Source organism: Pseudorasbora parva, chromosome 1 (assembly GCF_024679245.1).
Source record: "Pseudorasbora parva isolate DD20220531a chromosome 1, ASM2467924v1, whole genome shotgun sequence".
Taxonomy (NCBI): domain Eukaryota; kingdom Metazoa; phylum Chordata; class Actinopteri; order Cypriniformes; family Gobionidae; genus Pseudorasbora; species Pseudorasbora parva.
Genome location: NC_090172.1, coordinates 27,635,900 through 27,662,378, shown reverse-complemented (window position 1 = coordinate 27,662,378; position 26,479 = coordinate 27,635,900). Strand labels below are relative to the sequence as shown.

At 38.4% G+C, this 26,479-nt stretch overlaps 1 protein-coding gene across 1 annotated transcript; it reads left to right on the top strand.

Moving 5' to 3' along the window:
• The first annotated feature begins 59 nt into the window (after positions 1-59).
• abtb2a (ankyrin repeat and BTB (POZ) domain containing 2a) lies at positions 60-25,208 on the top strand. Its single transcript, XM_067437467.1, has 17 exons — positions 60-1,394; positions 13,127-13,276; positions 16,648-16,855; positions 18,417-18,569; positions 19,267-19,432; positions 19,549-19,638; positions 19,997-20,098; positions 20,302-20,398; positions 20,755-20,878; positions 20,969-21,210; positions 21,790-21,968; positions 22,107-22,212; positions 23,691-23,793; positions 23,878-23,968; positions 24,051-24,119; positions 24,247-24,360; positions 24,450-25,208. Exons 1-17 carry the CDS (start codon positions 542-544, stop codon positions 24,648-24,650), a joined length of 3,048 nt encoding a protein of 1,015 aa, XP_067293568.1. The 5' UTR covers positions 60-541; the 3' UTR covers positions 24,651-25,208.
• Positions 25,209-26,479: the final 1,271 nt, after the last annotated feature.

Genomic DNA, 26,479 nt, shown 5'->3' with positions numbered 1-26,479 from the left:
GCACCTAACAGAATCAGGAACCCCTATATCACGTTCTGGCCCAAAGTTCACTTGATTAAGTAAGTGAAACTGTTTTTTTGCTGGATACTAATCAGGTTCATTCATTACTGGGTCAATTTGTCCCCCATTATATATACATTTTTAAGATGGAATGAAAAATGGTCCAAGGGACTTTTTTTTCTTTCTTTCTTTCTTTGTGTTTTTTTTTGTTTTTGTTTTTTTTTTGTCCCAGTTTAGAACCACTGATCTCCTCACCACTGCGCGAGCCCTGCATGTGTCTGATTGGCTGAGGGGAAGCTGTCCGCTGATTGGATGAAACTTGTCCCTGTTAAAAGTTTGTCTGCGCAGAGGAGTTCACATGGCACTGGATTGCCCAGGAGTGCAGACCTTTAAACCAAAAGCTGTGCTTAGAGATGGACGTGCGATAGCTTAAGACAAGGTTTGTGCCTTTGCGTTCCATGTTTACTAACCAGGGAAGGAGTTCACCTCCTGTTACTATACATTGAAATAAGTGGAATAAATCACTTAAAAATAGAAAGATATGGCAGCCTTGAGCAACACTACCATGAAAACTTTGGAGGATTTGACTCTGGACTCTGGATATGGAGCTGGTGACTCTTACAGATCCCTCAGCCTGTCCTCCTCCAAGTCCAACTCGCAGGCGCTCAACAGTTCTCCACAGCGGGGAAACTGGTGGAGCTACACGGGCTCCATGAACAGCAGGAACAACAGCTGGGACACAGTGAACACGGTGCTTCCTGAAGACCCAGAAGACATATTCTCCAAATGTCCGAGGTTACCAGAATTAGAGGAGTTCCCTTGGACGGAAGAGGAGATCGATGTGGTCCTGCGTAAAGTTGCTGGAGAGGGAATGTCTTTCACTCCAGAGAGCGTCAGGAGTCTGTCAGTGTTTATGCGCAGAGCTTTACTGCGTATCTCCAGAGAGGCGCAGCGGCTGAGCGTTGTGCACTGCAGGTGCACGCGGTTCGAGGTGCAGAGCGCGATGAGACTGGTCATGAGCTGGGCACTGGCGGGAAGCTGCGTCTCGGCCGCGGTCAGAGCCATCTCATTGTACAGCATGAGCGCTGGAGAGGTTCTGCGCAAGAGTAAGTCCTCCCGCTGTACACTGAGTTTGTCCGTCGGACGCTTTTTCCGCTGGATGGTGGACACTCGCATCTCAGTGCGCATTCATGAGTACGCGGCCATCTGTTTGACCGCTTGCATTGAAAATCTAGTGGAGGAAATTGGGCTCCGCGTGCTACTGGCTGCGCGGAGTGGAACCAACACATCCCCAATGACGGCTGATGCGCTCGAGGCTGCCGTCAGCAATGACGCGGATATATTTGGGCTCGTGCAAAACTACGAACATCTCCTCTGCGGGAAGAACGCCAATGGTAAGACACAAATTAATCAAACTTTGTCTTAGTTAAAGTAGTAAAGTAATATTTGTGTATTTCCCTTTGAATTTCCTTTAACTGGGAATGTTCATTGTGAGAACATCCACATGTGAATTTACACACTTGGGAACGAACCACTTTAGCCTTGCCTTTTATTGAGCAATTTCAACAAAACGAAACAAGTGTGCCTTCAAAATTAATACAAGTTGCAGTCAGTGTATTTTGTCACAATTAACTTTAATTTCATATTTCTTATTATGTTAAAATTACTAACATGTTTCTAGTGCATGCTATTATAATAGCGCACATTCATATTTAACAAATAGTTCTGCTAAATAATTACATTTTATAATGTAATATAAGCTCTATGATGTAAAGTGCATCAACGCATTCAATATTCTGTTTCCATGTGTAATTTGATTTGATATTTAACAAATGTTTTATTTTATTCGATTTTGAGTCTTTGATAGGTACCTTGATCTTGGCCTCAGTGAAAATACTAATTATCTTTTCCACTTTCATCTTGTCTCATTGAGGGATGTGCATAGCTCTGCATAATTAAGCGTAAACAAATGTCAGAAAAGCAAGTCTTGCCACAAGTCTGATCATTATGCATGACAACTCAAGGCCCAGTGATGCGCTGCCTTTGGTGTGAATGCAATAAAATGATGTTTGCCATCTTTTTGCACAAGTCATGGCTTATTAAACCTGTGAATACATAATTTCCTTGTAATATGATAATATTGTACAAATTATGATTAAATTGTGGATAAACGTTTAATATTTCAGACTTCCAGGTTGCTTACCTTTGTGGATTTCACTCTTTCACAGTTTGCTTTATCAAACTTGCTGATAAAATGGTAGCTTCTACATTATAAATAGGGTGGCTGTGGCTGTACATCCCACTGGACACACACATTTTCAGAAATGCACAAAAAGCCTATTGTTCTACTCTAAGCCACCAGTAAGCCATGTATAGCAGGGGAAACAAGTGAGAGATGGCAGAATGAGAAGAATGGAAAGCCATCACAAACTCTCCCTCTGGATTAAATCAGTCTGTTGATCATCTCTGTAACAGGGCGGCCTTTTTTGAGATAAAGAGAAGAAATTATGGTTTCATTTTCACACCTTTCAAGAATAAAAGTAAGAGTTTGAGATGGAAGCAGCCAACGGCAGCACACAAACTAAACTAGAGTAGGATATATCAACATTTACTTCACACTTTGTGCATCTGAATGTGGTAGCTATCAACATCGTGCCATGAGTGGTTTTTATTTTGTGTAGTGGAAACACCCCCTATGGAGGCGTAGGCTTAGAAATGTATTAATCTGATTCACATGTACACACTCAGTGTGATTGATGTGACACTGCACTCGTGCTCAATCACCCATGGCTGGTAAAGTTGTTTTGCTCACTTATACTGAGATACAGCTGACCTGCGTGATATTGAGGCTTAGAAACTCAGCAGTCACATGCCATTCTAAAGCACACTATGACAAAAAAAATGAGGATAAAATATTATTTGCATACGCTCACTGTAAGGCAATTTTGAATTGCGTTCATCCTAGAAACCAGAAGTTGTTATTTTAACTTGGTAGAGACTTTTTGATAACACTTATGTTTAGGGTCCAATTCTCACTATTAACTAGTTTTTTAACATGCATATTACTAGGATATTGGCTGTTTATTCACATATTAATGGCTTGTACTGCAAATTCGGCCCATAGTCTACATCCTTTAATCATACCCAATGCCTAAACTTAACGAATACCTTACTAACTATTAATAAGCAGCAATTGTGAGTGTATTGAGGTAAAAGTCATAGTTAATCGTTAGATAATAGTGAGAATTGGACTCTAATCTAAAGTGTGACCAACGTTTTGAATAAGAGAAGGCTGCCATATAGCCTTTCATGTCAAACACTCATCTCTCATGCTGAGCAGAGCCACATCTGGAACTGTTTAGTGCTGCACAGCTTAAATGTCAGAAAAAAGGGCCCATTTTCTGTTGTGAAAGCTACTGTGGTCTTGTTCTTTGACCCCTATATGCATTTGTCCACACAAAGTGCCATGAGCAGATGGCATCAGAAGTCTGAATTATGATGCATTAATGTTGTAGGTTGCCAGGTTTCCATTTAATACAGAATTTAAGTTCTCAGGATGTGTTTGTTTTTCAATATATTATTAGGTCTGCACAGCAGAATGGTTTGTATGAAATTACAACAGTGTCCCAGCTGAAAATATATACAACTCACCAGTGGGTGTTAGGGGGTGATTAAAAAAGAAAAGAAAAGAAAAACACACACACATATATATACAATTAATTATTGCTTCCGTGAACAACTAAGTATTAAACTTAGTCTGGTTCACTATCTTTGTGGGGACTCTCCATAGACATAATGTTTTTTATACTGTACAAACTGTACATTCTATCCCTCTACACTGCCCCTGCCCCATCACAGGAAACATTCTGCATTTTTACTTTATCAAAAAAACTCCTCCTGTATGATTTATAAGCCTTTTGAAAATGTTGGTGATCTCAGGTTTTACTATCCTCATGGGGGCATTGTAATATAAACATTGTATTATTACATTGACAATGTAATATAAACAAGGACACACAAACGCACACACACACACACGCGCGCGCGCACATGTGCACATACGCACACGCACGCACGCACGCACGCACGCACGCACGCACGCACGCACGCACGCATACACACACACACACACACACACACACACACACACACACACACACACACACACACACACACACACACACACATAAACACACATATATATATATATATATATATATATATATATATATATATATATATATATATATATATATATATATATATATATATATATATATATATAAAATTAATTGTTGCTTCCGTGAACAACTTAGTATTAAAACTAGTATACTAAAAGATCCTTTTATCTATTTCATCATTTTATCACCATAATTTTAGGTGGAGGTCAACTGCAGTCACAGAAAAGCCTTCACAATAAACAAGCTAATAATGGCCATTATGACTCAGCCATGCAAGATGTCAACCGGAAACATGATGTTGTTCTTCTAAAAGGAAAGCGATTTAGCCCTTGAATAAATAGTCTGATTTAATTGAGGTCTCCACTTGGCTTTAATGACAGACAGGACATAAAAGAGCTGGTCAAATGAGGGGATGCAGGTGAGACACAGTTCACATCAGATTGGCTCTCTGCAGCGTGAGAGCATGTCCGCTGAACGGGGTGTTGAGTTTTAGTCTGTGTGTGGAGCCTTGTAATCATCATTGGTTAATTATCCTCATAAAACTTTCCGCCCACACAGCCCAGTTTCTTTGAGCTTGACTACAAACCGCAGAAATTAGAGCATTTCCCAGCCATGGCCATTTAAAGCCAGAGTGTGTTTAGGAGGCTGAACCTTTTTTATTAAGTAAGATTATAAACTGTACTTTGCTAAGACTTTCTCAAAAGTTTAAAATGTCCTCTGGGATAATTAGAAGTAAAGTAAAAAAAAGAAAAAGAAAAAAAGATGGCACCCCTTTTTGTGTAAACTAGATGTACCGAAGCTGGTGCAGAAGCTAGTGTTTCACATGAGGTCTGTGCTCTCTGTTTGCACATGTAGTCATTAGGTGCTATTCTAAACATCGTTCTGAGGGTCTCACTTGGACCCTCAAGCACCTAGAGTGGACAAATGCTTTCTATAAGTAGAGGAGAAGGTGCCTTTCTTGAGCATGCAATGACAGCTGCTCTGTGTGCGAGTTGACCTTTCTCAACTCCCCAGCATGCCTGCCTGGATCCATTAGCATCTGTTCCAAAGAGGTGTTGCTTAGTCTAAATTCAGGGTGGCCAGTAGTGGAAGTCGCACTGCAGAGACTTTAGATACATCAATATTCAAACAAATATTCCCATTGATAATTTCTGTACAGATGTTAAAGTTCACCCAAAAATGGAAATGCTGTCATAATTCACTCATGTTGTTTCAAACCTGTATGACTTAAAACATAAAAAGAAAATATTTTAAAGAAGCCATTTCTCACTTCCATTGAGACATTTCTCAAAATCACATTGTAACTATTTTACTCCTATTTAATTCCAAATTGATGGCTGATTTGTATGAATTCATACAGTATGATCTCATTTGCATGTTTTAAATGATCTGCGCCTCTTTGATGATTAGCTTTTGGGGTTAGGGATGGGCCTTTATGCTAATGTTTTTGTTTATTTTTTTCTAAAATGTATAAGTTTTCCTATGAACCCCATTATTCATATGAAATCTCCACCTCATAAGATACTACTTTTTCTCTCTCATGAACTCATGTTCCACAAAAGAAAGAAAGTCATACACGACATGAGGGGGATGACAGAATTTTCATTGTTAGGTGAACTGTCCCGATTAGTGCCATACGAAATATAATAGTGTTTAAAATAAGCAGGTATGTTCACCAAATGCACCTTTATATTGATTTGAATTACAAGAGGAAACAATTGTAGTTTGATTTACATCAAATTAGAACTTAATGCATGTAGGAATGTAACATTTTATGATGCAGCATAAAACATTTAATGGGGCTGCTTCGTTATTTTGTTACAACAAAGATCGAATCACTTAGACTCATAAAGAGCTTACAATTGAAAGGAAATGTTCCTTGAAGCACCTCATTAATCCAAATGTGAAGACTAGGGGTTTTACACATTGTTAATGTTCAAATAAGAAGGTACCTTGGAGCTTTACATAAACCACAGAAAATGTGACTATACACTGGGGAACACCATGTGTTATTCAAACCTCCTGACAACCCAATAAAAACGTACTACTAATCAGTCATTTTATGAATACAGTCCATCTTGAGCTATTCTACACCACTTTGTTCCACCTTTAACTGTTTAAGAAGGCGTCAAATAAATGTCAGCCTCTGTTTAAGGGCTTTGCTGTTTGAATATTGCCATTTCTGTTAGCTTGTGTAAAAATAATGATGTTAGCTGAGGATCTTTAGTAACACTGAATTAAATGTGATGTAATCAACACCTTGCTGAACAGTCATTTCAAATGGTAATAGAGGATAATTAAGCATCCACGTTGCGTTCCTTGAGTGATGTATGCCGTTTCTTTACCACAGAGTGTAACTTAATCAAGTGTGTGTCATCACAGCAATTACACAGAGTGATTTATTTAGCAGTATCTGTTAGCCTTCAGTCTTGACACCCATCATGTTTTATGGATTAGCTCTGGATGATTAATGTTGTAGTGCCATCTATCCTCAACTTATCCCATACTTACCAAACCCTCCAACTTTGATTAATATTGCAGTCTGACAAGCTAAATTACATTAAAACCCCACTCAGTGATAACCCCTTTAGTCTGCAATGGCTCAGTGAATAGTCTGTAAGCAATTAAGCTATCACCAAAAAGAGATTTTGTCCTCCGTTCAACCCCAGATCAGGAAATCCACTCTAATGCCATGACATGTTTTGAAAAACTGCTACAAAAATACTTTGCAATTGAAATGACTGCCTCCATGGAAACTGGCTCAGGGGTTTATGGGTGAGAAGCAGGCAGATGGAGATCCTGTATAGTACTGAGTTACTGTTGTTCTGCTTTTTCCATCTTTCTCAAGAATGAAGCTTCAGAGTGAATTCTTGGCTTTAGAAACCAGCTCTCAAATGGGCCGCTCTGAAAGTGACCAGTCAGTCGTTCTGTTTTAGTTATGGCGTGATGTGGCAGGTTGCGATCGGTGACCTGTCTGTCCGTCACAGAGGTCATTCTTAATGGGTGATAGTTCAGTCAGTGGAGAAATTTGAGTCACACAAGTCAATGTACACAATTAGTGCATCAAATGAACCCCTAGACTAAGAGAACGTAACAGATATTGGAGGCTCATCCAGGATTTAAACCCAGAACCCCTCGCACGCCAAGCGGGATTCGTACCCTTTTACAAAATGTGTTGAATAACTATGTGTCACTTGTGTTATTATAGAAGTAGTTTAATTTCTCAAGATTTTAAGTAGTGAAAAGTGCCCCTAATTATTGAATTCTTTGAAGCTGACTTGAATAAGTGATGTTTTGGCAATAGTAAGCCAGTGAGATGCATGCTATCCCTCTTGCATTTGAGTATGTGAACACCTGGAGTAGTAGCGCCTTGCCAAGATCTGCATAATGTTTATCATTATGAAGACTGTTAAACTCCAGGAGGTTCTCCTAGAAGGTTATTTTGCACTCAGTTTACAATTGACAAAAGTAGGAAAGCCATCTGCTTTATGAGCAGCCCACTGTTTCAATTACATTGCTAAATTCATTCTCTTTTTGTTGGATGTGTCGTACATTTAAAATTGAAATGGTCAATAATGTTAAACATTAAATGACATATTAGAATAAAAGTTACGTGATGCTGAAAACATATTGTAATTCTTTTATTAGGCGATTTTAAAAGTAAAACAGCATTTACAAGTAGGCCAAGTAAATGGAAGTAAATCTTTTGACCTTGTGCAGTATTTCCCTGTTGACTGGATTTGTAAACCCAAAGCTCTTCCACACAGTGGGGGCTGCGTCTTAAATAAGGAGCTGAACGGGATATAGGAAGTTGTTATTATCATCTGTGATCTGCCCTCTGGAGAGGAGATATCTTGGCTGAAATGGTCCGTGTGCACCTCCCCTTTTACCGCATAGAGATAGCAGTCACCGCTCCATGTCCTCAATCAACAGGCACTTCCAGCACAGCACCTAGTAACACAAGGGCCGATTGACTGGCTCTTCAGCACACTTGTGCCATTGTGCCCTGTGTAGAATGGTGGTGTTGTGGGAGCGTGTGACAGAGTGACTGGACCACTGTGTTCACACCATATTACCTGAGCCAAAACAGGCAAGCAAAATAAGTTGATCACTCGCATTTAGGCAAATTACTGTGGTTGCATTTGGGTTTGCAATTGAAAGGTTTCTTTCAGCAATTTCTTAAGGGATTTGTTCTCTGGTGAAGAACACTTTAGAACTAAGGAGCTCACCAGTTCTTACACAAACAAATGGATATTAATCTTAACAAAGAACAGTCTGAATGGTATAAAGGCAGATTTGTTGTCATTTTAACACATTTCAGGGCACTGGAGTAAAACAATGTGTACTTTAACTATGGATGATGCTAGAGATTTATTTAATTTATTTGAATCGATCAATATTGGATTTGTTTTTGATTGAATTTATTTTTGCATGCTCATTTCCAGCTGTTTTTATTTAAACAAATGTGTCATCTAACTCAAAGAAATGCTTAATGGTGCACTATGTAGTATTTTTGAAGTATAATATCCAAAAACCACTAGGCCAGTGTTATATATTTTGTTCAGTTGAGTACCTACAATATCCCAAATGTTTCCAACTATTTGTAAATTGTGAGAAAATTGCTATTTTAACTAAGGACCGGGATGTTTCAGCATAGCGTTTGAGGGAGTCGCCTGTCAATTGCGTCATATCTGCACTACCCTCGGTTTCGTGTTTTATTTGGCAGGAGCGCTTTACTCTTAGCGGTGTGAACAAGTAAACCCACGGAGTGACGTCATAACATTATTTTCAACACACGTAAATGTATCTAATATAATAAACAGAGCTGCATTACCTCATAATCATAACCGCAAGAGTGGATCAGTGCAGACGCCCGGCGAATGTGTCCCGTCCCGTCATGATAAAAGTCCCGGTGCTCGCGAGGCGGGTGTTTGTGCAACAATCGCTCCAGCTGTGCTCAGCTCCACAACACTCGGTCTTGCTCTGCTTTACACTACAGTAACGTTAATAACCGCATCCATAAACATGATTTCTGCCCGAGTCCTATTTTCCACCGGCTGTGAGGTGAAGACCACATGTCCCAAGATACTGCGCTCACACTTTGAGTCATCAAACTACGCATTTGTTTTAAATAGGTGCCCTCCAGTGGACGGTAAGTTGCATAGTGCACCTTTAAGCAAACTCAAAATGACTATCCATAAATTATAATGTTATGATGAACTATTGATTTGGTAGCACTTACAATATTGTCCCATTAAAGAATGAACTAACAATGAGCAAAACATTTGTTACAGTATTTATGTTAACATTAGTTAATTATAATACATCTGTTCATTGTTATTTCGTGTTATCTCAGGTCAGATAAATAACATAAACAAATACAACTTAATTGTATTAAGTTGTTAAGTAGAATTAAATGCTTTAGAATTATTTTCATTGTTAGTTCATGCTAATGTTGTTTTTACTAATTTTAACAAATTAAACCTTTTTGTAAAATGTTACCTTTTATTTATTTACATATACAGTCATTGATTTATTGTTTATATTGTTTGTTCATTTTTTTTTATCTCTTACATCTTTAAAAGATCAAAACCAAGATCAAAAACAGCTCTGTTTCTCTGACCTGAGAGGTTTTGTCTTGCACATCTGTTTCCAGTGGAAGCCCTTAACAGTCTGGCACCCTGACAACAATTTTGTTTAGCAACATAATGCATTTTCAGTCATAAAACTCCAATATTAGATGTCTCTGATAGAGCTTTAAAAGAAGATTCCATATTATTTGGCTGGCATCTTTCTGGTTCAATGATGGTTTTCTATACTATAGTATACACATGAATACATTAGTGAAAGTGACATGTGAAGGCCAAATTCATACCAGCAATGGGCAGCCATTTTTGCTGTGGCACCCAGGGAAAGAGTAGAGGTGAAGATTGGATTGACTTCAGTAAATGTTGCTCATCTCATTGCAAGTGTATTGTCTGCCACATCACTTCAACCATCACTTCAACCATCCCTTTACCCTCTCTTCCCAGCAAGTCTCTTCCCAGCTTCTCTCTTTCATTGGCAGTGTAATTCTTGGTCATGCCTATGACACTCGTATGGATTTCCCAGTCTCCCATCAGTGGTGTGTGTGAGCTCAATTTCTCTCCACATAATGGCAGTGCACACACATTCTCCCTCTTCCTCAGTCCACAATGATGGTAGCAGATGAGAGCGTATGTGTGCGTATGTGTGTCTGTGGAAGCATGCGGCTGCCTATGACGCATGCCATAGCCTCACGGCTGCCAGTATAGACACGGCTAGCTGTGGGAAAGGGAACGGGTGTGTCCTGGATAGAGGGGTTTGGGTCTGTGGGTCCACAGCCTGACCAGCTGCATCACACACCCTGTGGCTCACCCGTACCCATATACAAACCCATCTGGCTGTAGAAGCCAGACCAAACAGCTACGCAGCTCCTACACATGCAAACCTGCTTTAGATTTGGGGTCTCTATAAAGACATATTTCTGTATTTTCAGCTGCACTGTATTAACTAATAACTATGATCTGTAGCACATGTAAAATGACCTCAACTAGACCAGACTGCCTCAGTTCAGGGCATATGCATTTTAGGTTATAGACAGAGTTATATTCTGACTTGACTCATTACTATCTATATACAGTATGTGGAAAAACATACATATATTATATACATATATATATATATATATATATATATATATATATATATATATATATATATATATGTATGTATATATATATATATATATATATATATATATGTATATATATATATATATATATATATATATATATATGTATATATATATATATATATATATATATATATATATATATATATATGCTATCTGCTAGTAGATGAGTTATTCAAACTACCAATTAACCAAACAGTATTAAAAAAGAGAGTACATAAGACATGTTCTTGTATTTAAAATGTAAATGAAGCCAAAATGAATAGAATCTAACAATAGATTTAGATGAGTTAACCATATAAACTGCATCATGATATGATATGATATTACATTTACATTTAATCATTTAGTAGACGCTTTTATCCAAAGCGACTTACAAAAAAGGGGAGAGCATATCATCATATATCATATATCATATCATATCAATCATATCATATCATATCATATATCATATATTATATCATATATATCATATCAATCATATCATAATCATATATCAATCATATTCTCTGTACAGCAGAGAAAATGTCAGAGACAGAAGCTGTTATCTCAATCTCAAATTTTTAGTATGGGAATTGTTTGGATATAGAAAATTATTAAATACATGCATAAACAGATTCTGTTGATAAAGGCTACAGTATATCTTTATATATCGTGGAGACAAAAAAACTGCTCTGCTCTGAAGATTACTCTTTTGTGTTGAGTAGGCATTCGCAGCACACTAAACGCAGAATCTGCTGCTGTAGCATAAACAAAACATCGACAGCGGTCGAGCGAGCCCATGGTTCACTCAACTACACAAACAATGAGTTTATTCAACAAAACATCTGTAAGATACAATTTAAGAACAATGTTATAAAAAAGTTTCCCAATAGATCAGGTAGTCAACATCTGGAGAGATATTTTGAGTCACTGTGGCCCAGATGAATGTGTATACTGTACCTCATGAATGGTTTATCATTTAGCTTGAAGTAGAAAACAAATCCATACACAAATCCCTCCTTTGATCCCCTTCTGATACCCAGTGAAAAAGAAATTCAGGGGTAAGGCATGGATTTCAAATCATATTAAAAAAAAAAGCAAGCATATCCTGTATTTGGGTATGATAAATCAGCTGCCAAACATATGATCTGCTCATTATTTTTACTGACTATCAACTTGCACTTGTGCGTCTGAAAGATTGAAAATGTATCAACTCTGCATTCAAGAAAAAAAAGAAGAAAAAACATAATATTTTATAACTCTGAAGGGATTGATAATCTTTTTATAAGTTATACTTATGCTGTGGTGAGAAGAAATATATCACCCTTCTGTTGGGAGTCATACACAGTATTCAGCATGACGGGCAATGTGCCAGTGTTAAACCAGCTGCACACTGCGGAATTGTAGCACCTTTGCAATTGTTTCTTGTCAGATTGTACAAACGATTACAGCTGTAATTTGATGATGCTGTGTGTGGAGCAAGTGGTGTTTGTTGTGGTTGTTGCACTAATACATTCATTATGTAATATATAGATCATCATTTAAATAGCCATGAAAATAAGAACTTGTTCTTAAGTAACTTCTCTGGTTAAACAAACGTAATATTAGGTCCTGGACTCCTACTGTTTTTTTGATTTTACAGTTGTCGAAAAGCCACACTGCAGGATTGTGTGTCAACATTTCTGGCAGAATTTCCTCAGAGATCACAGTTTGATCACAGTTTGATTTATCGGCTGTCGCAGAATTTGTCAAACTAGCAATCAAAGACTACAGATTTTGACCTAGAAAATTTTCAAATTAGTCTCAGAGGGCCAACTCATGGACAAAATTGTACAGTGTACACCAGGCTTTTGACGTGGCTGAAGCACATCATGCCACCAATTATAATTAATAATTAATCAGTAAAAAGGAATAGAATGGACATTTAGAGACATTTAGACAAGCAATATACAGTGCATGAATAACTGAGCAAGTTAAAACCGACTAGGAGAAAGAGCTACGTTCCAGAGGAAATGATGACTTGCCACACTTCCTCCTCTTATCTCTGACAGAAACTCATCCTTTATACGGGAACGATTGGCTTTCCCTTGGCAGTCTGTCTCCCCCATCCCCCATAATTGTCAGCACTGTACAAGACTGACGCAAGAGTTCATGTTTAGAGACATGCGATAAATGAATCAAATACTAATTAATTGTTCAATGCTGTTGTGAGTTCTGATGATTTCATCTCATTGAAACTGTTTATGTGTAGGTGAGCTGTCTCTGCCTGCCCATTTCAGTCCGTATGCTGAGGGTCCAGGCTCAGCGGTGGAGAGCAGAGAGAATGCCTACGCACAGCTGGAGCTCAGGACACTGGAGCAGGCTCTGCTGGCCACCTGCGTGGGCAGCCTCTCCGAACTCAGTAAGTTACAACCCCTTCAGTTCATGTTCAGCTCTTTTGGAGGACTATGACAGTGTACTGTATATATATATATATTAAAGGGATGCAACAAATCAGTTAGTCCACGGTTCAATACATACCTCGTTTTTGTACCACGGTTTTCGGTTCGGTACGTTTTTTTGTGCATATTTATTATTCTATTCTTAGGCGATAGGAACAGAAAGTTATTACTCTTTGTTTATTTTACTTAAAAGACTTGAAAAACCTTACTTAAACTTAACTTTACTTTAAAAAAAAAACTTGTACACATTCCTAGTGTATTGTATAATATATATATATATATATATATATATATATATATATACAGAGAGAGAGAGAGAGAGAGAGAGAGAGAGAGAGAGAGAGAGAGAGAGAGAGAGAGAGAGAGAGAGAGCGAGAGAGAGAGAGAGAGAGAGAGAGAGAGAGAGAGAGAGAGAGAGAGAGAGAGAGAGAGAGAGAGAGAGAGAGAGAGAGACAGAGATAGAGAGTATGAATAAATGTAGGCTAAAATTAAAACTACATAGTCTTCAATATGCAATATACATTGATTAAAAGCTACTGTATTATTTCTTTATTCAAGAGCAGTGAGTGATTTTCTCTTTGTCTTTTGTTGTTTAATGAACATAATTTTAGAGGTGTTCACAATCACTGCTGCTAAGTCCTGCTGGCATCTCTTATACAGGCACGCAATTTTACTTTCACTTTAGACATAACCGACTGTGTTTATATATGTTAACCTTGTGTGTATTTGACCCTATTAGGGCAGTTAGACTACTTAGTCCAGTAAACATGCGTGTTTGACAGGTGTGCCTCCAGCGCATGTAAAACGCAAATTAAATGTTTAACCGGCAAGGCTTTAAAACACAGCTAAACACCCCCTAACTTTAGTCTATATGATTGAATATTTGCTCCTATCAGTGCGTAGACTCACAGGCACACTCAAACAGACCCGAAATAAACTGAGAGAAATATTTAAAACGGAGAGAAATTAATTAAATGCAAAACGAACCGTGAATTCCGTACTGAACGGTTCAATGTTATATTGAGAATTGTGGTAAAAGTTGGGACATTGTACAAATTGTGAATAAAAAAGGAATGCAATAATTTACAAATCTCATTAAATTATATTTTATTCACAATTGAATATAAATAACATATAAAAGGTTGAAAGTAAGACCAATTTTGAAAAGTTATGCCAAATATTGGCTCATTTTGGATTTCATGAGAGCTACACATTCCAAAAAAGTTGGGATATGAACCTAGCAATAAGGTATCAATAAGAGGCTGGAAAAGTTAAATGTACATATAAGGATGTCTGGGAGACCAATTGGCAACTTATTAGGTTAATTGGCAACATGATGAGGTATAAAAAGAGCCTCTCAGAGTGGCAGTGTCTCTCAGAAGTCAAGATGGGCAGAGGATCACCAATTCCCCCAATGCTGCGGCAAAAAATATGAATAACATATCATAATTGATTCATTCTTTTACTAAGAATAACAAACCTAAACCTAGAATAACTAAACCATAATGATTTCTGAAAGCCTAAGCACAAAAAATGTGATGCTTCAAAAAAGTATAAACCCCTGTCTATATTATCTATATAAAATGAGTGGTTAAAGCCTAAATGAAATCTTTTCATCATATAAAATGAGGTTACACTTTATTTTAAGATGTCATTGTTAAAGTGTAACTATATATTTAAGTACTGAGTAATAATAATGAACTACGTGTACTTACTATAGGGTTAGGGTATGATTAGAATTTGGTTGAGGGTTAGTTGCATGTAATTATGCAAATTTTTCTGTTATTACTATGGTAAATACATGTAACATATGTAATAAGGACACTGTAAAATAAAGTGTTACCAAAAGTGATTGTGTCTCTTTAGAAGACTTGATTTAAATGGATTACGGTTTACATACTGAGATTTGGTTGCTTGGATTTTCAATGGATGGACAATAAAAAGGATTAAAGAATATCCAAAGTATCCAAATTTTTGTTCAGAAGATGAACGAAAGTCTTTGGAACGACATGAGGAAAAATATGACAGAACCCAGAAAAAACTGCTTTTCTCAGCCTAAAAGACTCAGTTCTCTTTAAGAATTAGGTCACCTAAAAGGCACTTGTTAAAACTTTAATGCAGAAACAGTGTCGTTGTCCATTTTTCATCTCAGTCTATTACTGTCCAGTGAAATGCTATTTGTGCATGATTGTTTTTACATGTCTGTAAGACAGAGAGGGACATCTGTACATTTTAAGTGCCGTTCTTCTGACAACTCGACATTGCAGGCCTGCCTAAGGGGGTTTGAGCGCCTGAACTGTGAGCAGTTTTGTTTACGTTGCAGACCGCAGCTCAGGATAAGGGAGGGGTGGTGGGCGCTGCTCACATTCACCAGAGAGGGAAACACACTCTCCCTTAGGGGACCAGCAACACTCCTGCAGTTGTTTTGCTGATACAAGAGCACCTTCTGTTTGGGTCAAAGGAGTAAAAAGCACATTCTTTATGCTTTATGGTTGCAGGCACTCAAGCAATCGTAAAGCAGTCGTTTGTTTAACAAATAATGTGCACAGGTGTTTATTAAGGTCCATGTACACCATATGTGATTGATTGCTTAGATTGTTTCCCATACCCTTCTTGATTATTATGTCTATTTCTTTCACACATTAGCCACCTATAGCTAAGTACAAAAGCAGTATTTCCATTCAAGGATAAAATGATGCATCTCCTCAGTTGCTGTGTTCTCTCAGTCTCTTCTCTTTCCTCTATGATGCTTTCCACATATGGAGGACAGTGTCCACTGACTTTACTGTAAGCTGCTCTGTCTAATGGTCGACACAGACTTTAAGGAGTGTGTGTTTGGCCTGTCCTCGTCATATCTTCTCCTCCTTTGGGGAACAGCTTGAGTCTGGATTTCTGCATTGAAAGGCAAAAACAGCAGATTTAATGTCCCTCAGAGTAATCTAGAATAAAGCTCCTAGACGTTTGAGTTTATCCGAATCCTCTTCCATTTCCACATTTGGACATAAAACAGATGGTTCTGAAGATATATTTTGCTATATTGAAATATGCTTTGTGTTGTGTGTTGTCAGCACTTAAAAAAAAGACACATTTGCACTTGGCTGCACAGCTACCGTCTTTAGTTTATGGGGTTGAACTGGAAACACAGATGGCTTTTCTATATCAGCAGCGCATTGTGATTTTGGTACTTGTCTGCTTTCAGACCTTAAGGGATTTATTGGAGGGTCCATTTGAAAGGCATTTATTTTTTCCTGCATGCTAAAGATACTATTTGACAATATGAAACATTTGTCATAATTTGTGCTCAAAGTTATAATGTATGTGTGTCCTCCAGGTGACTTGGTCTCTCGTGCAATGCACCATATGCAGCGTTTGGTTTCAGCAAGTCCCAGTCACAGTCCTGGACGTCCTTTCTGCCTGCAGCCCATCTCTTGGTCTCCAGACGCCCTTCACACACTCTATTACTACCTCCGCAGTCCACAGATGGAGTCACTGGAGAACCCCAACCTTGAGCCACCCAGGATAGCCCTCAGTAAAGAGAGGTGAGATCAATGAGCCAAAACCTCTTTTACCTGTTTAACATTTAAAGTTTTTTTTTTTAAGAAATCATGCTTTTTCTTTTTTTTAGCAAGGAAGCATTAAATCAATTAAAAAAGGGAATAAATATTACTGTATAAGGAGTAAGTGTGTATTGTAATATTTCTAAATATTTATATTTCAAATAAATTAAATATTTATTCATAAAATAATTCTGAAATAAAAGTATCAAGGTTTCCACAAAAATATTAAATCTGCACTATGTAACTTTTCCGTCTACGAGAGGGCACCTATTCAAAACAAAGGCGTAGTTTGATGACGCCAAGTTTGAGCTCAGAATCTTGGGACATGTGGTCTTCACCTCACAGACGGTGGGGAAGAATCGGGCTAGGACTCGGGCAGAAATCAAGTTCATGGATGTGATTATTAACATTACTGTAGTATCAAGCAGAGTAGGAGCGAATGTTGAGGGAGCTGAGCAAGGCCGCTGGAGCAATTGTTACGCAAACACACGGCTCGCGAGCAGCAGGACTTTTATTATGACGGGACACAGTCGTCCGCGCCATTTCTGCTTTGCCGCTTATGAGTATGAGGTAATGAGGCAGCTCTGTTTATCATATCAGATACATTTAAGTGTGTTTAAAATTATGTAATGACGTTCCTCTATGTTTGTTCAGTTGCTGCTGTGACACTTGTTCACACTGCTAAGAGTAAAGCACTTCTGCAGAATAAAACCGTAAACCGAGGGTAACGCAGATAGGATGCAATTGACAGGCGACTCACTCAGACATTCCACCTCCTTGGTTAAAATTGCAATTTGCTCACAATTTACAAATATTTGGAAACATTTGGGATATTGTAAGAACTCAACTGAACAAAATATATAACACTGGCTGGTGTTTTATTTTGGATATTTTACTGCAAAAATTCTACATAGTGCACCTTTAAGCAGCACAACTATAACTTGGCACAGAGTAAAATTTCCTTTAGACTAATTTGTCCACACTTCTTTTGTTATTCTATCAGAATGTTCTACAATTTATAGATTATAGACATACTTTGAATTACACCTTTAGGTCTGCTCTAGTAAGATGAGAGGGCTTGACTCTGTGTGGAAACCTTGCTCTGCATTCATGATAGATAATGAATACTAATGTTTTTAGCAGGTGGACAGTCATGCCTGTGAGCATGCTTCACGATCACAGCACTCCTGGCACAGATATTAGAAGGAAACCGTAGAGCATTCGTTCTGTAATATCACACTGATTTGAATTCCAGCGAGACTGTGTCTGTTGAAGATGGCAGATGCTGTTATACAAATTGTGATTAAAGCTTGTTTGTGGTAATAAATGACAGGATTGAAAGAGGCTGTGGTGAGCCAAATCAGCAGCCTTTGTAATTACACTGTCCTCATTTTTATCTGATCCAGTTTTGTGCCACTGTTGATCTCCCCTGAAATTTGCCAAGTGCAAGCGTGTTTCGTGTTGCATTTTGGCAAGGAGAAAGACAGAGGGGTGAAGTGAGAGATGTTGGTAAAATAACTAAGTAACGCTATGTCTCTCTCAGGCCATTTCCTCTTCTTCCTCCTCTGATGGAGTGGATGCGAGTCGCTATGGTCCATGCGGAGCATCGGCGGAGCCTGTTAGTGGATAGTGATGATGTGAGACAGACTGCCCGACAGCTTCTCCCTGGACTGGACTGTGAACCTCGACAACTCAAGTAAGATGGTCCAGTTGCTTAAATGGCAGAGCATAGTGTTGGCAATATTTAAAGGGTCAGTTCACCCAAAAGAAAAAAAATTATGTCATTAATTACTCACCCTCATGATGTCGTTCCAAACGCGTAAGACTTTGTTCATCTTTGGAACAAAATTAAGATATTTTTGATGAAATCTGAGGGTTTTCTGACCCCACATATACTGCAACACAACAACCACTTTCAAGGTCCAGAAAGGTAGTAAAGAGATCGTTAAAATAGACCATGATGTGACTACAGTGGTTCATCCTTAATGTTTTGAAGTGAAGTAAAAAAAAAAAAGACTTTTAGAATGTCATCTGAATGTCACATCTTCCCTGTCACTCTCTTACACTATGCACGGAAGCAACACAACGCATGTATATGGTATTTGTGTTCATGTCTATATGGTATCAGAACGCTCTCAGGTTTCATAAAAAATATATTAATTTGTGTTACGAAGATGAACATAGGTATAACAGGTTTGGAACGACGTGAGGGTGAGCAATTAATGACAGAATTTTCCTTTTTGGGTTAATTCCCACATAACAGCGCCATTCTTACCAAAAATTTACTTTTTTTGTACTTTGGCTCTCTATCTGTAAAATAATTTTAACAAGGTTATTGCTGTATTTTTCTTTTAATGTAATTAACTCACTCTCTCTCGCTTTCTTTTTCTCAGGCCAGAGTGCTGTTTCACCTCCTTCAAACGTCTAGATTCAAAGGCTGCCGCAGACAAGTTTAATCTGGATCTTGGCTTTCGCATGCTCAACTCTGGCCGCACTGACCTGATTTGCCAGGCTATCCAGCTTTTGGGCCCAGACGGGGTGAACACAATGGATGACCAGGTGAATCCATAAAGCCTGAAATTCTCAGTCTACTTTATTATCCTAGGTTGAAAAGCTGTATGCTAGACTCCATTTTGTGTGATGTTTGACCTCTCTCTTTCTGTGTGTGCATGTAGGGCATGACTCCCCTGATGTACGCCTGTTCAGCCGGGGACGAGGCGCTGGTGCACATGCTCATTGATGCTGGAGCAAATTTGGATATAGCGGTAATGGCACTGTGCTCGTTCAGTCGAATTATTTCTTTTCCTCCCATTTATCTATAACAGACCATCTATTCATGCTCCTAGAGGGCCAATCTCCTTCCCTAACACACTTGCCTGGAAGGGTCTATTAATTCTGAAGGCTTTGATTGGCTAGTTTAATTAAGATTGGAGCTAAACTCTGCAAGATATTGGCCCTTCAGGAGCAGGATTGGACACCTTTGATCTATATCTTACAGGTGGGCTCATTTCAGGTGGTTTTGCAGTAATGTAACACTCTGGGAACTCACACATATGCAGTAGACTGTTTGTTTCCCAATAAATCGCTCTTTCTCTCTCTCACTCACTTTGTTCTTCTTTTTAGGTGCCAAACTGTTCACCAAAACATCCCTCTGTCCATCCTGAGAGCCGTAGTTGGGTGGCCCTCACCTTTGCAGTGCTGCATGGACATATATCTGTAGTACAGGTGAACATGCACACTAGTTACATGTACAATCCTGTTACTGTCGTAGTCATTTAATAATAGTGTGCATTGTTAATGTCCATTTAAAAAAAATACTTACAAAAGAAAACATTTTTTTAAGTTCAGACCTACAGTATGTAAACAATACTAACTGCCATTGGATGTCAAATACTATCATGTTAAATGAACTTTGTTTGCCCTTCCAGCTTTTGTTAGATGTGGGAGCAGATGTGGAAGGCACAGCCCTGAGAAATGGCCACCACAGCTCAGCAGAAACACCCCTCCAGTTGGCATCTGCTGCAGGTGGGAAAAACAGGGCAAAGTCATCCTTATCACATGTTTTCTTTTAAAGAGTTATTTTTGAATGTGCTCCTAATAAGCAAAACTATAGCAGATGCTATTTGCAGTGTAAATAATACTACTACCATTCAAAAGTTTATGATCAGTTTTTGAAGGAAATGAATACTTTTATTCAGCAATGACCTTTTCACTTAATCAAATGTGATACAGCATTGAGCATAAGAGTTTTTATTCAAAAACATTTTAAAATCTTACTAACCTTGAACTTTTAAAGAAGTGTACAGTTGAAAAGCAGATCATGTAGTATTTGCAAAGAACTCTCCTTGCCCCGCTTTAGTTTTAATTGTGTGCGATTTCAGGGAACTATGAAATGGTAAGTTTGCTGTTGTCCCGCGGCGCTGACCCCATGCTGCGGGTGCATCTGACATCATCACTCTATGAGGGCATGAACTGCTTCAGTCATGCTGCAGCACATGGACACAGGTAGCGACCACTCACAAACACACACACTGATCAAGATCAGTGATTCAATTTCATTATGAACTTATGTAATGATATTGAATTTTCTCCTAGGAACGTGTTGAGGAAACTGTTGAGTCAGCCTCAGCGGCTGCAGGAGGACGTTCTTTCACTGGAGGAGATCTTGGCCGAGGGAGTAGAGGAGCAAGAAAAGCAGGAAATAGAGGATGGAGCGAAAGCAAAGTCTGTCTGTTCTCCACGTCTGTGTAAGGCCCGCATCAGAGCCCTGCAGGAAGCCAGCCTGCACAGCGCCGAGCACGGATACCTGGACGTCACCATGGAGCTCAGGGCACTGGGTACACATCTGACTCATTAACAATAAATGAAAGAAAATGGAAGACAAATTGAATTAGTGATGCATAAACAGTGAGAGATTTTTGGCATGTAGAAAATATTGGTTAGATTAACCTACAATTTGTTAGGCATAGGGCCAGAGCCCACCAGGGGGCCTCAGCAAATTTTAAAATGACTAAAACAAGCTGCTTTGTCACCAGAAGTACCAGAAGTTTTAAGTAATATTTGTGATTTTACCCAAGTAGAATCATGTATATTCATTCCTGAGATATATATTCCGCATTCCATATATTTTAAAAGAAATGATTACTTTTATCCAGTAAGGTGCTTTATTCTGGATAAATTGAGAACAAAGATCATGATTCTCCAATGATTATGAATAGACAACTAAACAAAATTTTATTTACTCGAGGTACTAACAAATGCAGTTTGTTACATTACATTTTAAAATCTAATAATATTTCACAATATTACTGTTTTTAGAAATGGAGACCCCAAATTTTGGAACGGTAGTATATAAACAACATTCAGAATGTGTAAATTCTTAAAGAAGTTTGAACACGTTTGTTATTCTCTCTCAGGAGTGCCGTGGAAGCTGCACGTATGGCTGGAATCCGTGCGCAGTGCCCAGTTCCAGTCCAGGAGTGAACTCACGCTGTCTCTCCTTAAAGACTTCAGCACTATTGGGGAAGAAAAATACTGTGAGGAGCTGCTCTCAGAGGGTCTCCCACTCCTCTTCTCTATTATCAAAACTAGCAAGGTAACCTTAACAAAACCATTACCAAAACATCCTGTGAATGTTAGTGTGATGCTAAATTTGAAGAATTGTCAGCCAAGTGAAATACTGTATTTGAAATGTGACTTGTTTCATGATTGTCCATGTGTTCTTTAAATTCAGAGTAAGGACATCCGTAAGCAGCTGGGAGTCATCTTTAGCCACTGTGTTTGCTCTACAGCCGTCCCATCTATTCTGCCAGTGAAGGACACACCTACAGCTCAGCTGGGTAATGTAGATCACCTCACATCATACTTTTCATACACATACACGATTATACAAAACTTTTGGGTGGGAAAGGTTTTAATGTTTTGAAAAATCTTATGCTCACTATGGCTGCTTTTAGTTGATCATTCACTATTACAGTAAAAACAGTAATATTGTTAAATATTATCACAATTTAACTGTATTTTATTATAGTTCCTCAATTTGTAATATATTCTAATACGCTGATTTGGTCATCAATGAACTTTTCTTATTATTATCAATATTGAAAAGAGTTGCTACTTAAATCTTTGGAGAAATCATGATAGATTCTTTGAAGAATATACATTTTTATAACACTTAGTTTAGGGTCCAATTCTCACTGTTAAAGGTGAACTATGTAGTATTTTTTCAGTAAAATATCCAAAAACCACTAGGCCAGTGTTATATATTTTGTTCAGTTGAGTACCTACAATATCCCAGATGTTTCCAACTATTTGTAAATTGTGAGAAAATTGCTATTTTAACTAAGGACAGGGACGTTGCAGCATTGCATTTGAGGGAGTCGCCTGTCAATTGCGTCATATCTGCGTTCCCCTCGGTTTCGGCTTTTATTTGGCATTAGCGCTTTACTCTTAGCAGTGTGAACAACTGAACGCACTGAGTAACGTCATAACATCGTTTTAAACACACTTAAATGTATCTAATATGATAAACAGAGCTCCATTACCTCAAAATCATAACCGGAAGAGCGGATCTGTGCAGGCGCCCGGCAAATGAGTCCCGTCCCGTCATAATAAAAGTCCCGGTATTCGCAAGGCGGGTATTTGTTTAACAATCGCTCCAGTGGCTGTGCTCAGGTCCATAACACTCGGTCCTGCTCTGCTTTAGACTACAGTAACGTTAATAACCGCATGCATGAACGTGATTTCTGCCCGAGTCCTATTTTTCACCGGCTGTGATGAGAAGACCACATCTCCCAAGATGCTGCGCTCACAATTTGCGTCATCAAACTACGCATTTGTTTTGCATAGGCGCCCTCCAGTGGACAAAAGCTGCATAGTGCACCTTTAACTAGTTGGGTTTTTAGCATGCATATTACTAGGATATTGACTGTTTATTCACATATTATTAATGCCTTGTTCTGCTTATTCTGACCAAATTCTACATCATTTACTTCTACCTAATACCTAAACTTAACAAATACCTTACTAACTATTAATAAGCAGTAATTAGGAGTTCATTGAGGCGAAAGTCATAGTTAATCGTTAGTTAATAGAGAGAATGAACCCCAATCTTGTAACAGTTGTAAAGTCTTTACTGTCACTTTTTAAGCATTTAATCTATCCTTGATGAACAATATAAATAATTTCTTTAAAAAAAAATGACCCAAAACTTTTTGGACTCTTCCATACTGTCATAAAAGTACCAGTAACATATCACTGCATTCAGCATCAAAAAATATGTCTCATGATGTTAATAAGTATTGTGTCACACTTGCAGATGCACATTTTCTGAATAACACTGAGATGTCCGATGTAATATTTGTGGTGGAGGGAAAGCCGTTTTATGCCCATAGAGTTCTGCTCATGTCAGCTTCACAGAGGTGGGTCTCTTACTCAAACTGATTTGATATTATATGCCTTATGATCAATTACTTGATTGCTATGCTGTATGTGTTTCATTTAAGGTTCAGAGACTTGCTGGGCCTCTGCAGCAGCAATGGGACAACAGACCACATGGCCATTGAAATCACTGACATTAAATACAGCACGTTCCAGGTAACCAAGAAACATTGGCCTGAACATGCACAAAATAATCACATATATGACATATAAAGTAGCTTATAAATGCTTATTTCAGATGATGATGGCACATCTGTACTGCGGAGGAACAGAATGTTTAGATGCGTCTGTGCCTGATTTGCTGGAGGTAAGATAAACATTTATGTACAGCACATATAGAGTACAGTACTTTTAAAATATATTTCTGTAATTCATTTTAAAGACTTGTTATAAAAAATTGAGAATAAAACCTGTCATTGTCACATCCTGTACAGCTTCTGCCCGTGGCACACTCATTCCAGCTTCCAGTTTTGAAGAGACACTGTGAAATCCTCTGCTCAGAGAGAATAAATCTCGACAACGCTGTGAGCATCTACCAGACTTCCAAAGTATGTACACACAGGCTTACCTGAGCATATCCATCGATTCAGCGTCCAGCTTCAGTCTTCTAATGTCATCTGTGTGTTTTGTTAAGCAGGTGTGTGAGGCAGTGGGGCTTGCAGTGTTCTGTGAAGGCTTTTTCCTGCAGAACATGGCCGATCTTCTGGGCTGTGAGGAGTTTGAGGAGCTGCTGCTGGGTTCTGACTGCAGCACTGCACTGGATCCAGATGCACTGGATGGGCTTCAGGCAACACTGGCTTCACGGCTGCACTCACTCTGTGGCCCACATCGATCTTGAGCGCATGAGGGAAAAATATTTGAAACTGCAAATGTTCCGATTTGCAGGGAGGAGTGTGAAGTCCCATCCCGACACATTGTTTAGAAGATGTTTGTCCTTCAGGTGGCATCTTTGTAATTCCTATTCTGTTCCAATGTTTCAATGTGATGTATGAGCTATTTATTACAGTTTTTTACATACTTAAATGGTAAGGTAATGTATAATTTTTTCCCCTATTTTTTTGCTTTGAATTTTGCAATTCCTAATTGATGAGGTTTTGTTAGATCATACATACATACCTCAGTACAGATGGGATTTACACCTTTTTTTACAAGCTAATTCAAGTACCCATGTGCTTCTGAGAGGAAGTTATGTAAACTGCAGTATTAGCGCCCTCCAGTGGTCAAAGTGTCCTACACCTGCCTACGAAGATTTATCAAAAATGTACATAGTAGTATTGTAGATACTTTTGCATTCTCATATCACAAGTGTACAGTATTTCTATTATGCAATATGGCAATGGTATTGCGATATATTGGGATCAATAAAAGTAAATTATTTGATATAACATTTTTTTTATGCAACAACCGAATGGCATATAAGTAATTTTGAAAAGACTAATAAATGTGAAAAATACACGGCTCAGTTTTTTTTTCTTTTTCTTTTCCTTATGCTGACATAGGGAGAAGGCAGGCTTTGCAGGGGCCATACCCGAAAATACCATTTAGCATGCAAATAGGAGTGCCAGTTTGGTATTGCCTATATAAATACGCATGCATGGAACAGTATGAACAGTACCTGGTGACCTGGATGAACTTTCGCTGCTGAGATCTTGAGAGCGTAGCCCACGAGCGGCCGCTGTCTCTACTTCTGCTCTTATTTCCTTCATTCTACATGCATTACATGTATCATGTGCGTGCGTGGTTGGGCGGGTTAACGCAAATAGAATCCATCGTGCGCGTGGTATGGAGCGCCGACACTGCAACTGATAGTCGAGTACCGGTCAGTTTAATGACCCAATAGAAAATTATGAAAACCAGGACATTTTCATCGCTTTCTAAAAAACAGTCGGGACGGCTAGGACAGGATTTACAGGACACGTCCCTGGGAAAACAGACTGTTGATCACCCTAAGTAATGCTTTAAGATTTTCTAAAGTCATCATCTGATTGGTTAAAGTCTACAGGATGCCCGGGAGACTCGTGTGTCGCGTTTATTAACGGTCGACTTGGAAACAAAGATGGCGTAAAGCCCAACCCCCTCACGGAAGAAAAACACCTTTATAACAGTGACATAAAAACGCTTATTAAGTGTGTAAAGTTTATTTTACCCTTCCGGTCAAAAATTGTGCTGCAAAAATCCATAACTGCATTAAGTTGTTAATGTTGGCAAATAACCTTGGCATAAGCAGGATAATCCACATCTAGCAGTGCATTAAATTATTATAATGCACTTTGCGGAGCCCTCCTTGTCATGCATTAAAACTGTTTTATGCACAGCCGTGGATTATCCCTTACATAATCAACTTTTCTATTTAAAATTGTGATTAGACAATTTTATTGAATAACCCATGACAGCCAAAGTATAAATCCTTTTGTCTATTCAAGTATAAAATGTACATATATTATCATAAAGTATGCATGTTACAGCAGTGGGGGTAGGTGGCTGACAGTGGTGGGTTTAATCTGTATTAATATTTTGACTTTACAATACAAGCAGTCTCTGACAAACTGAAGGAAATGCAAAGTGTTGCAACCCTTCCCGCTCTCCTAAAAGAGATTTATCTGAAAGGTATGTTTATTTTATTAGAAGCTAAAAAGGGCATATGAATATTTCCATGTTTTAAAATTT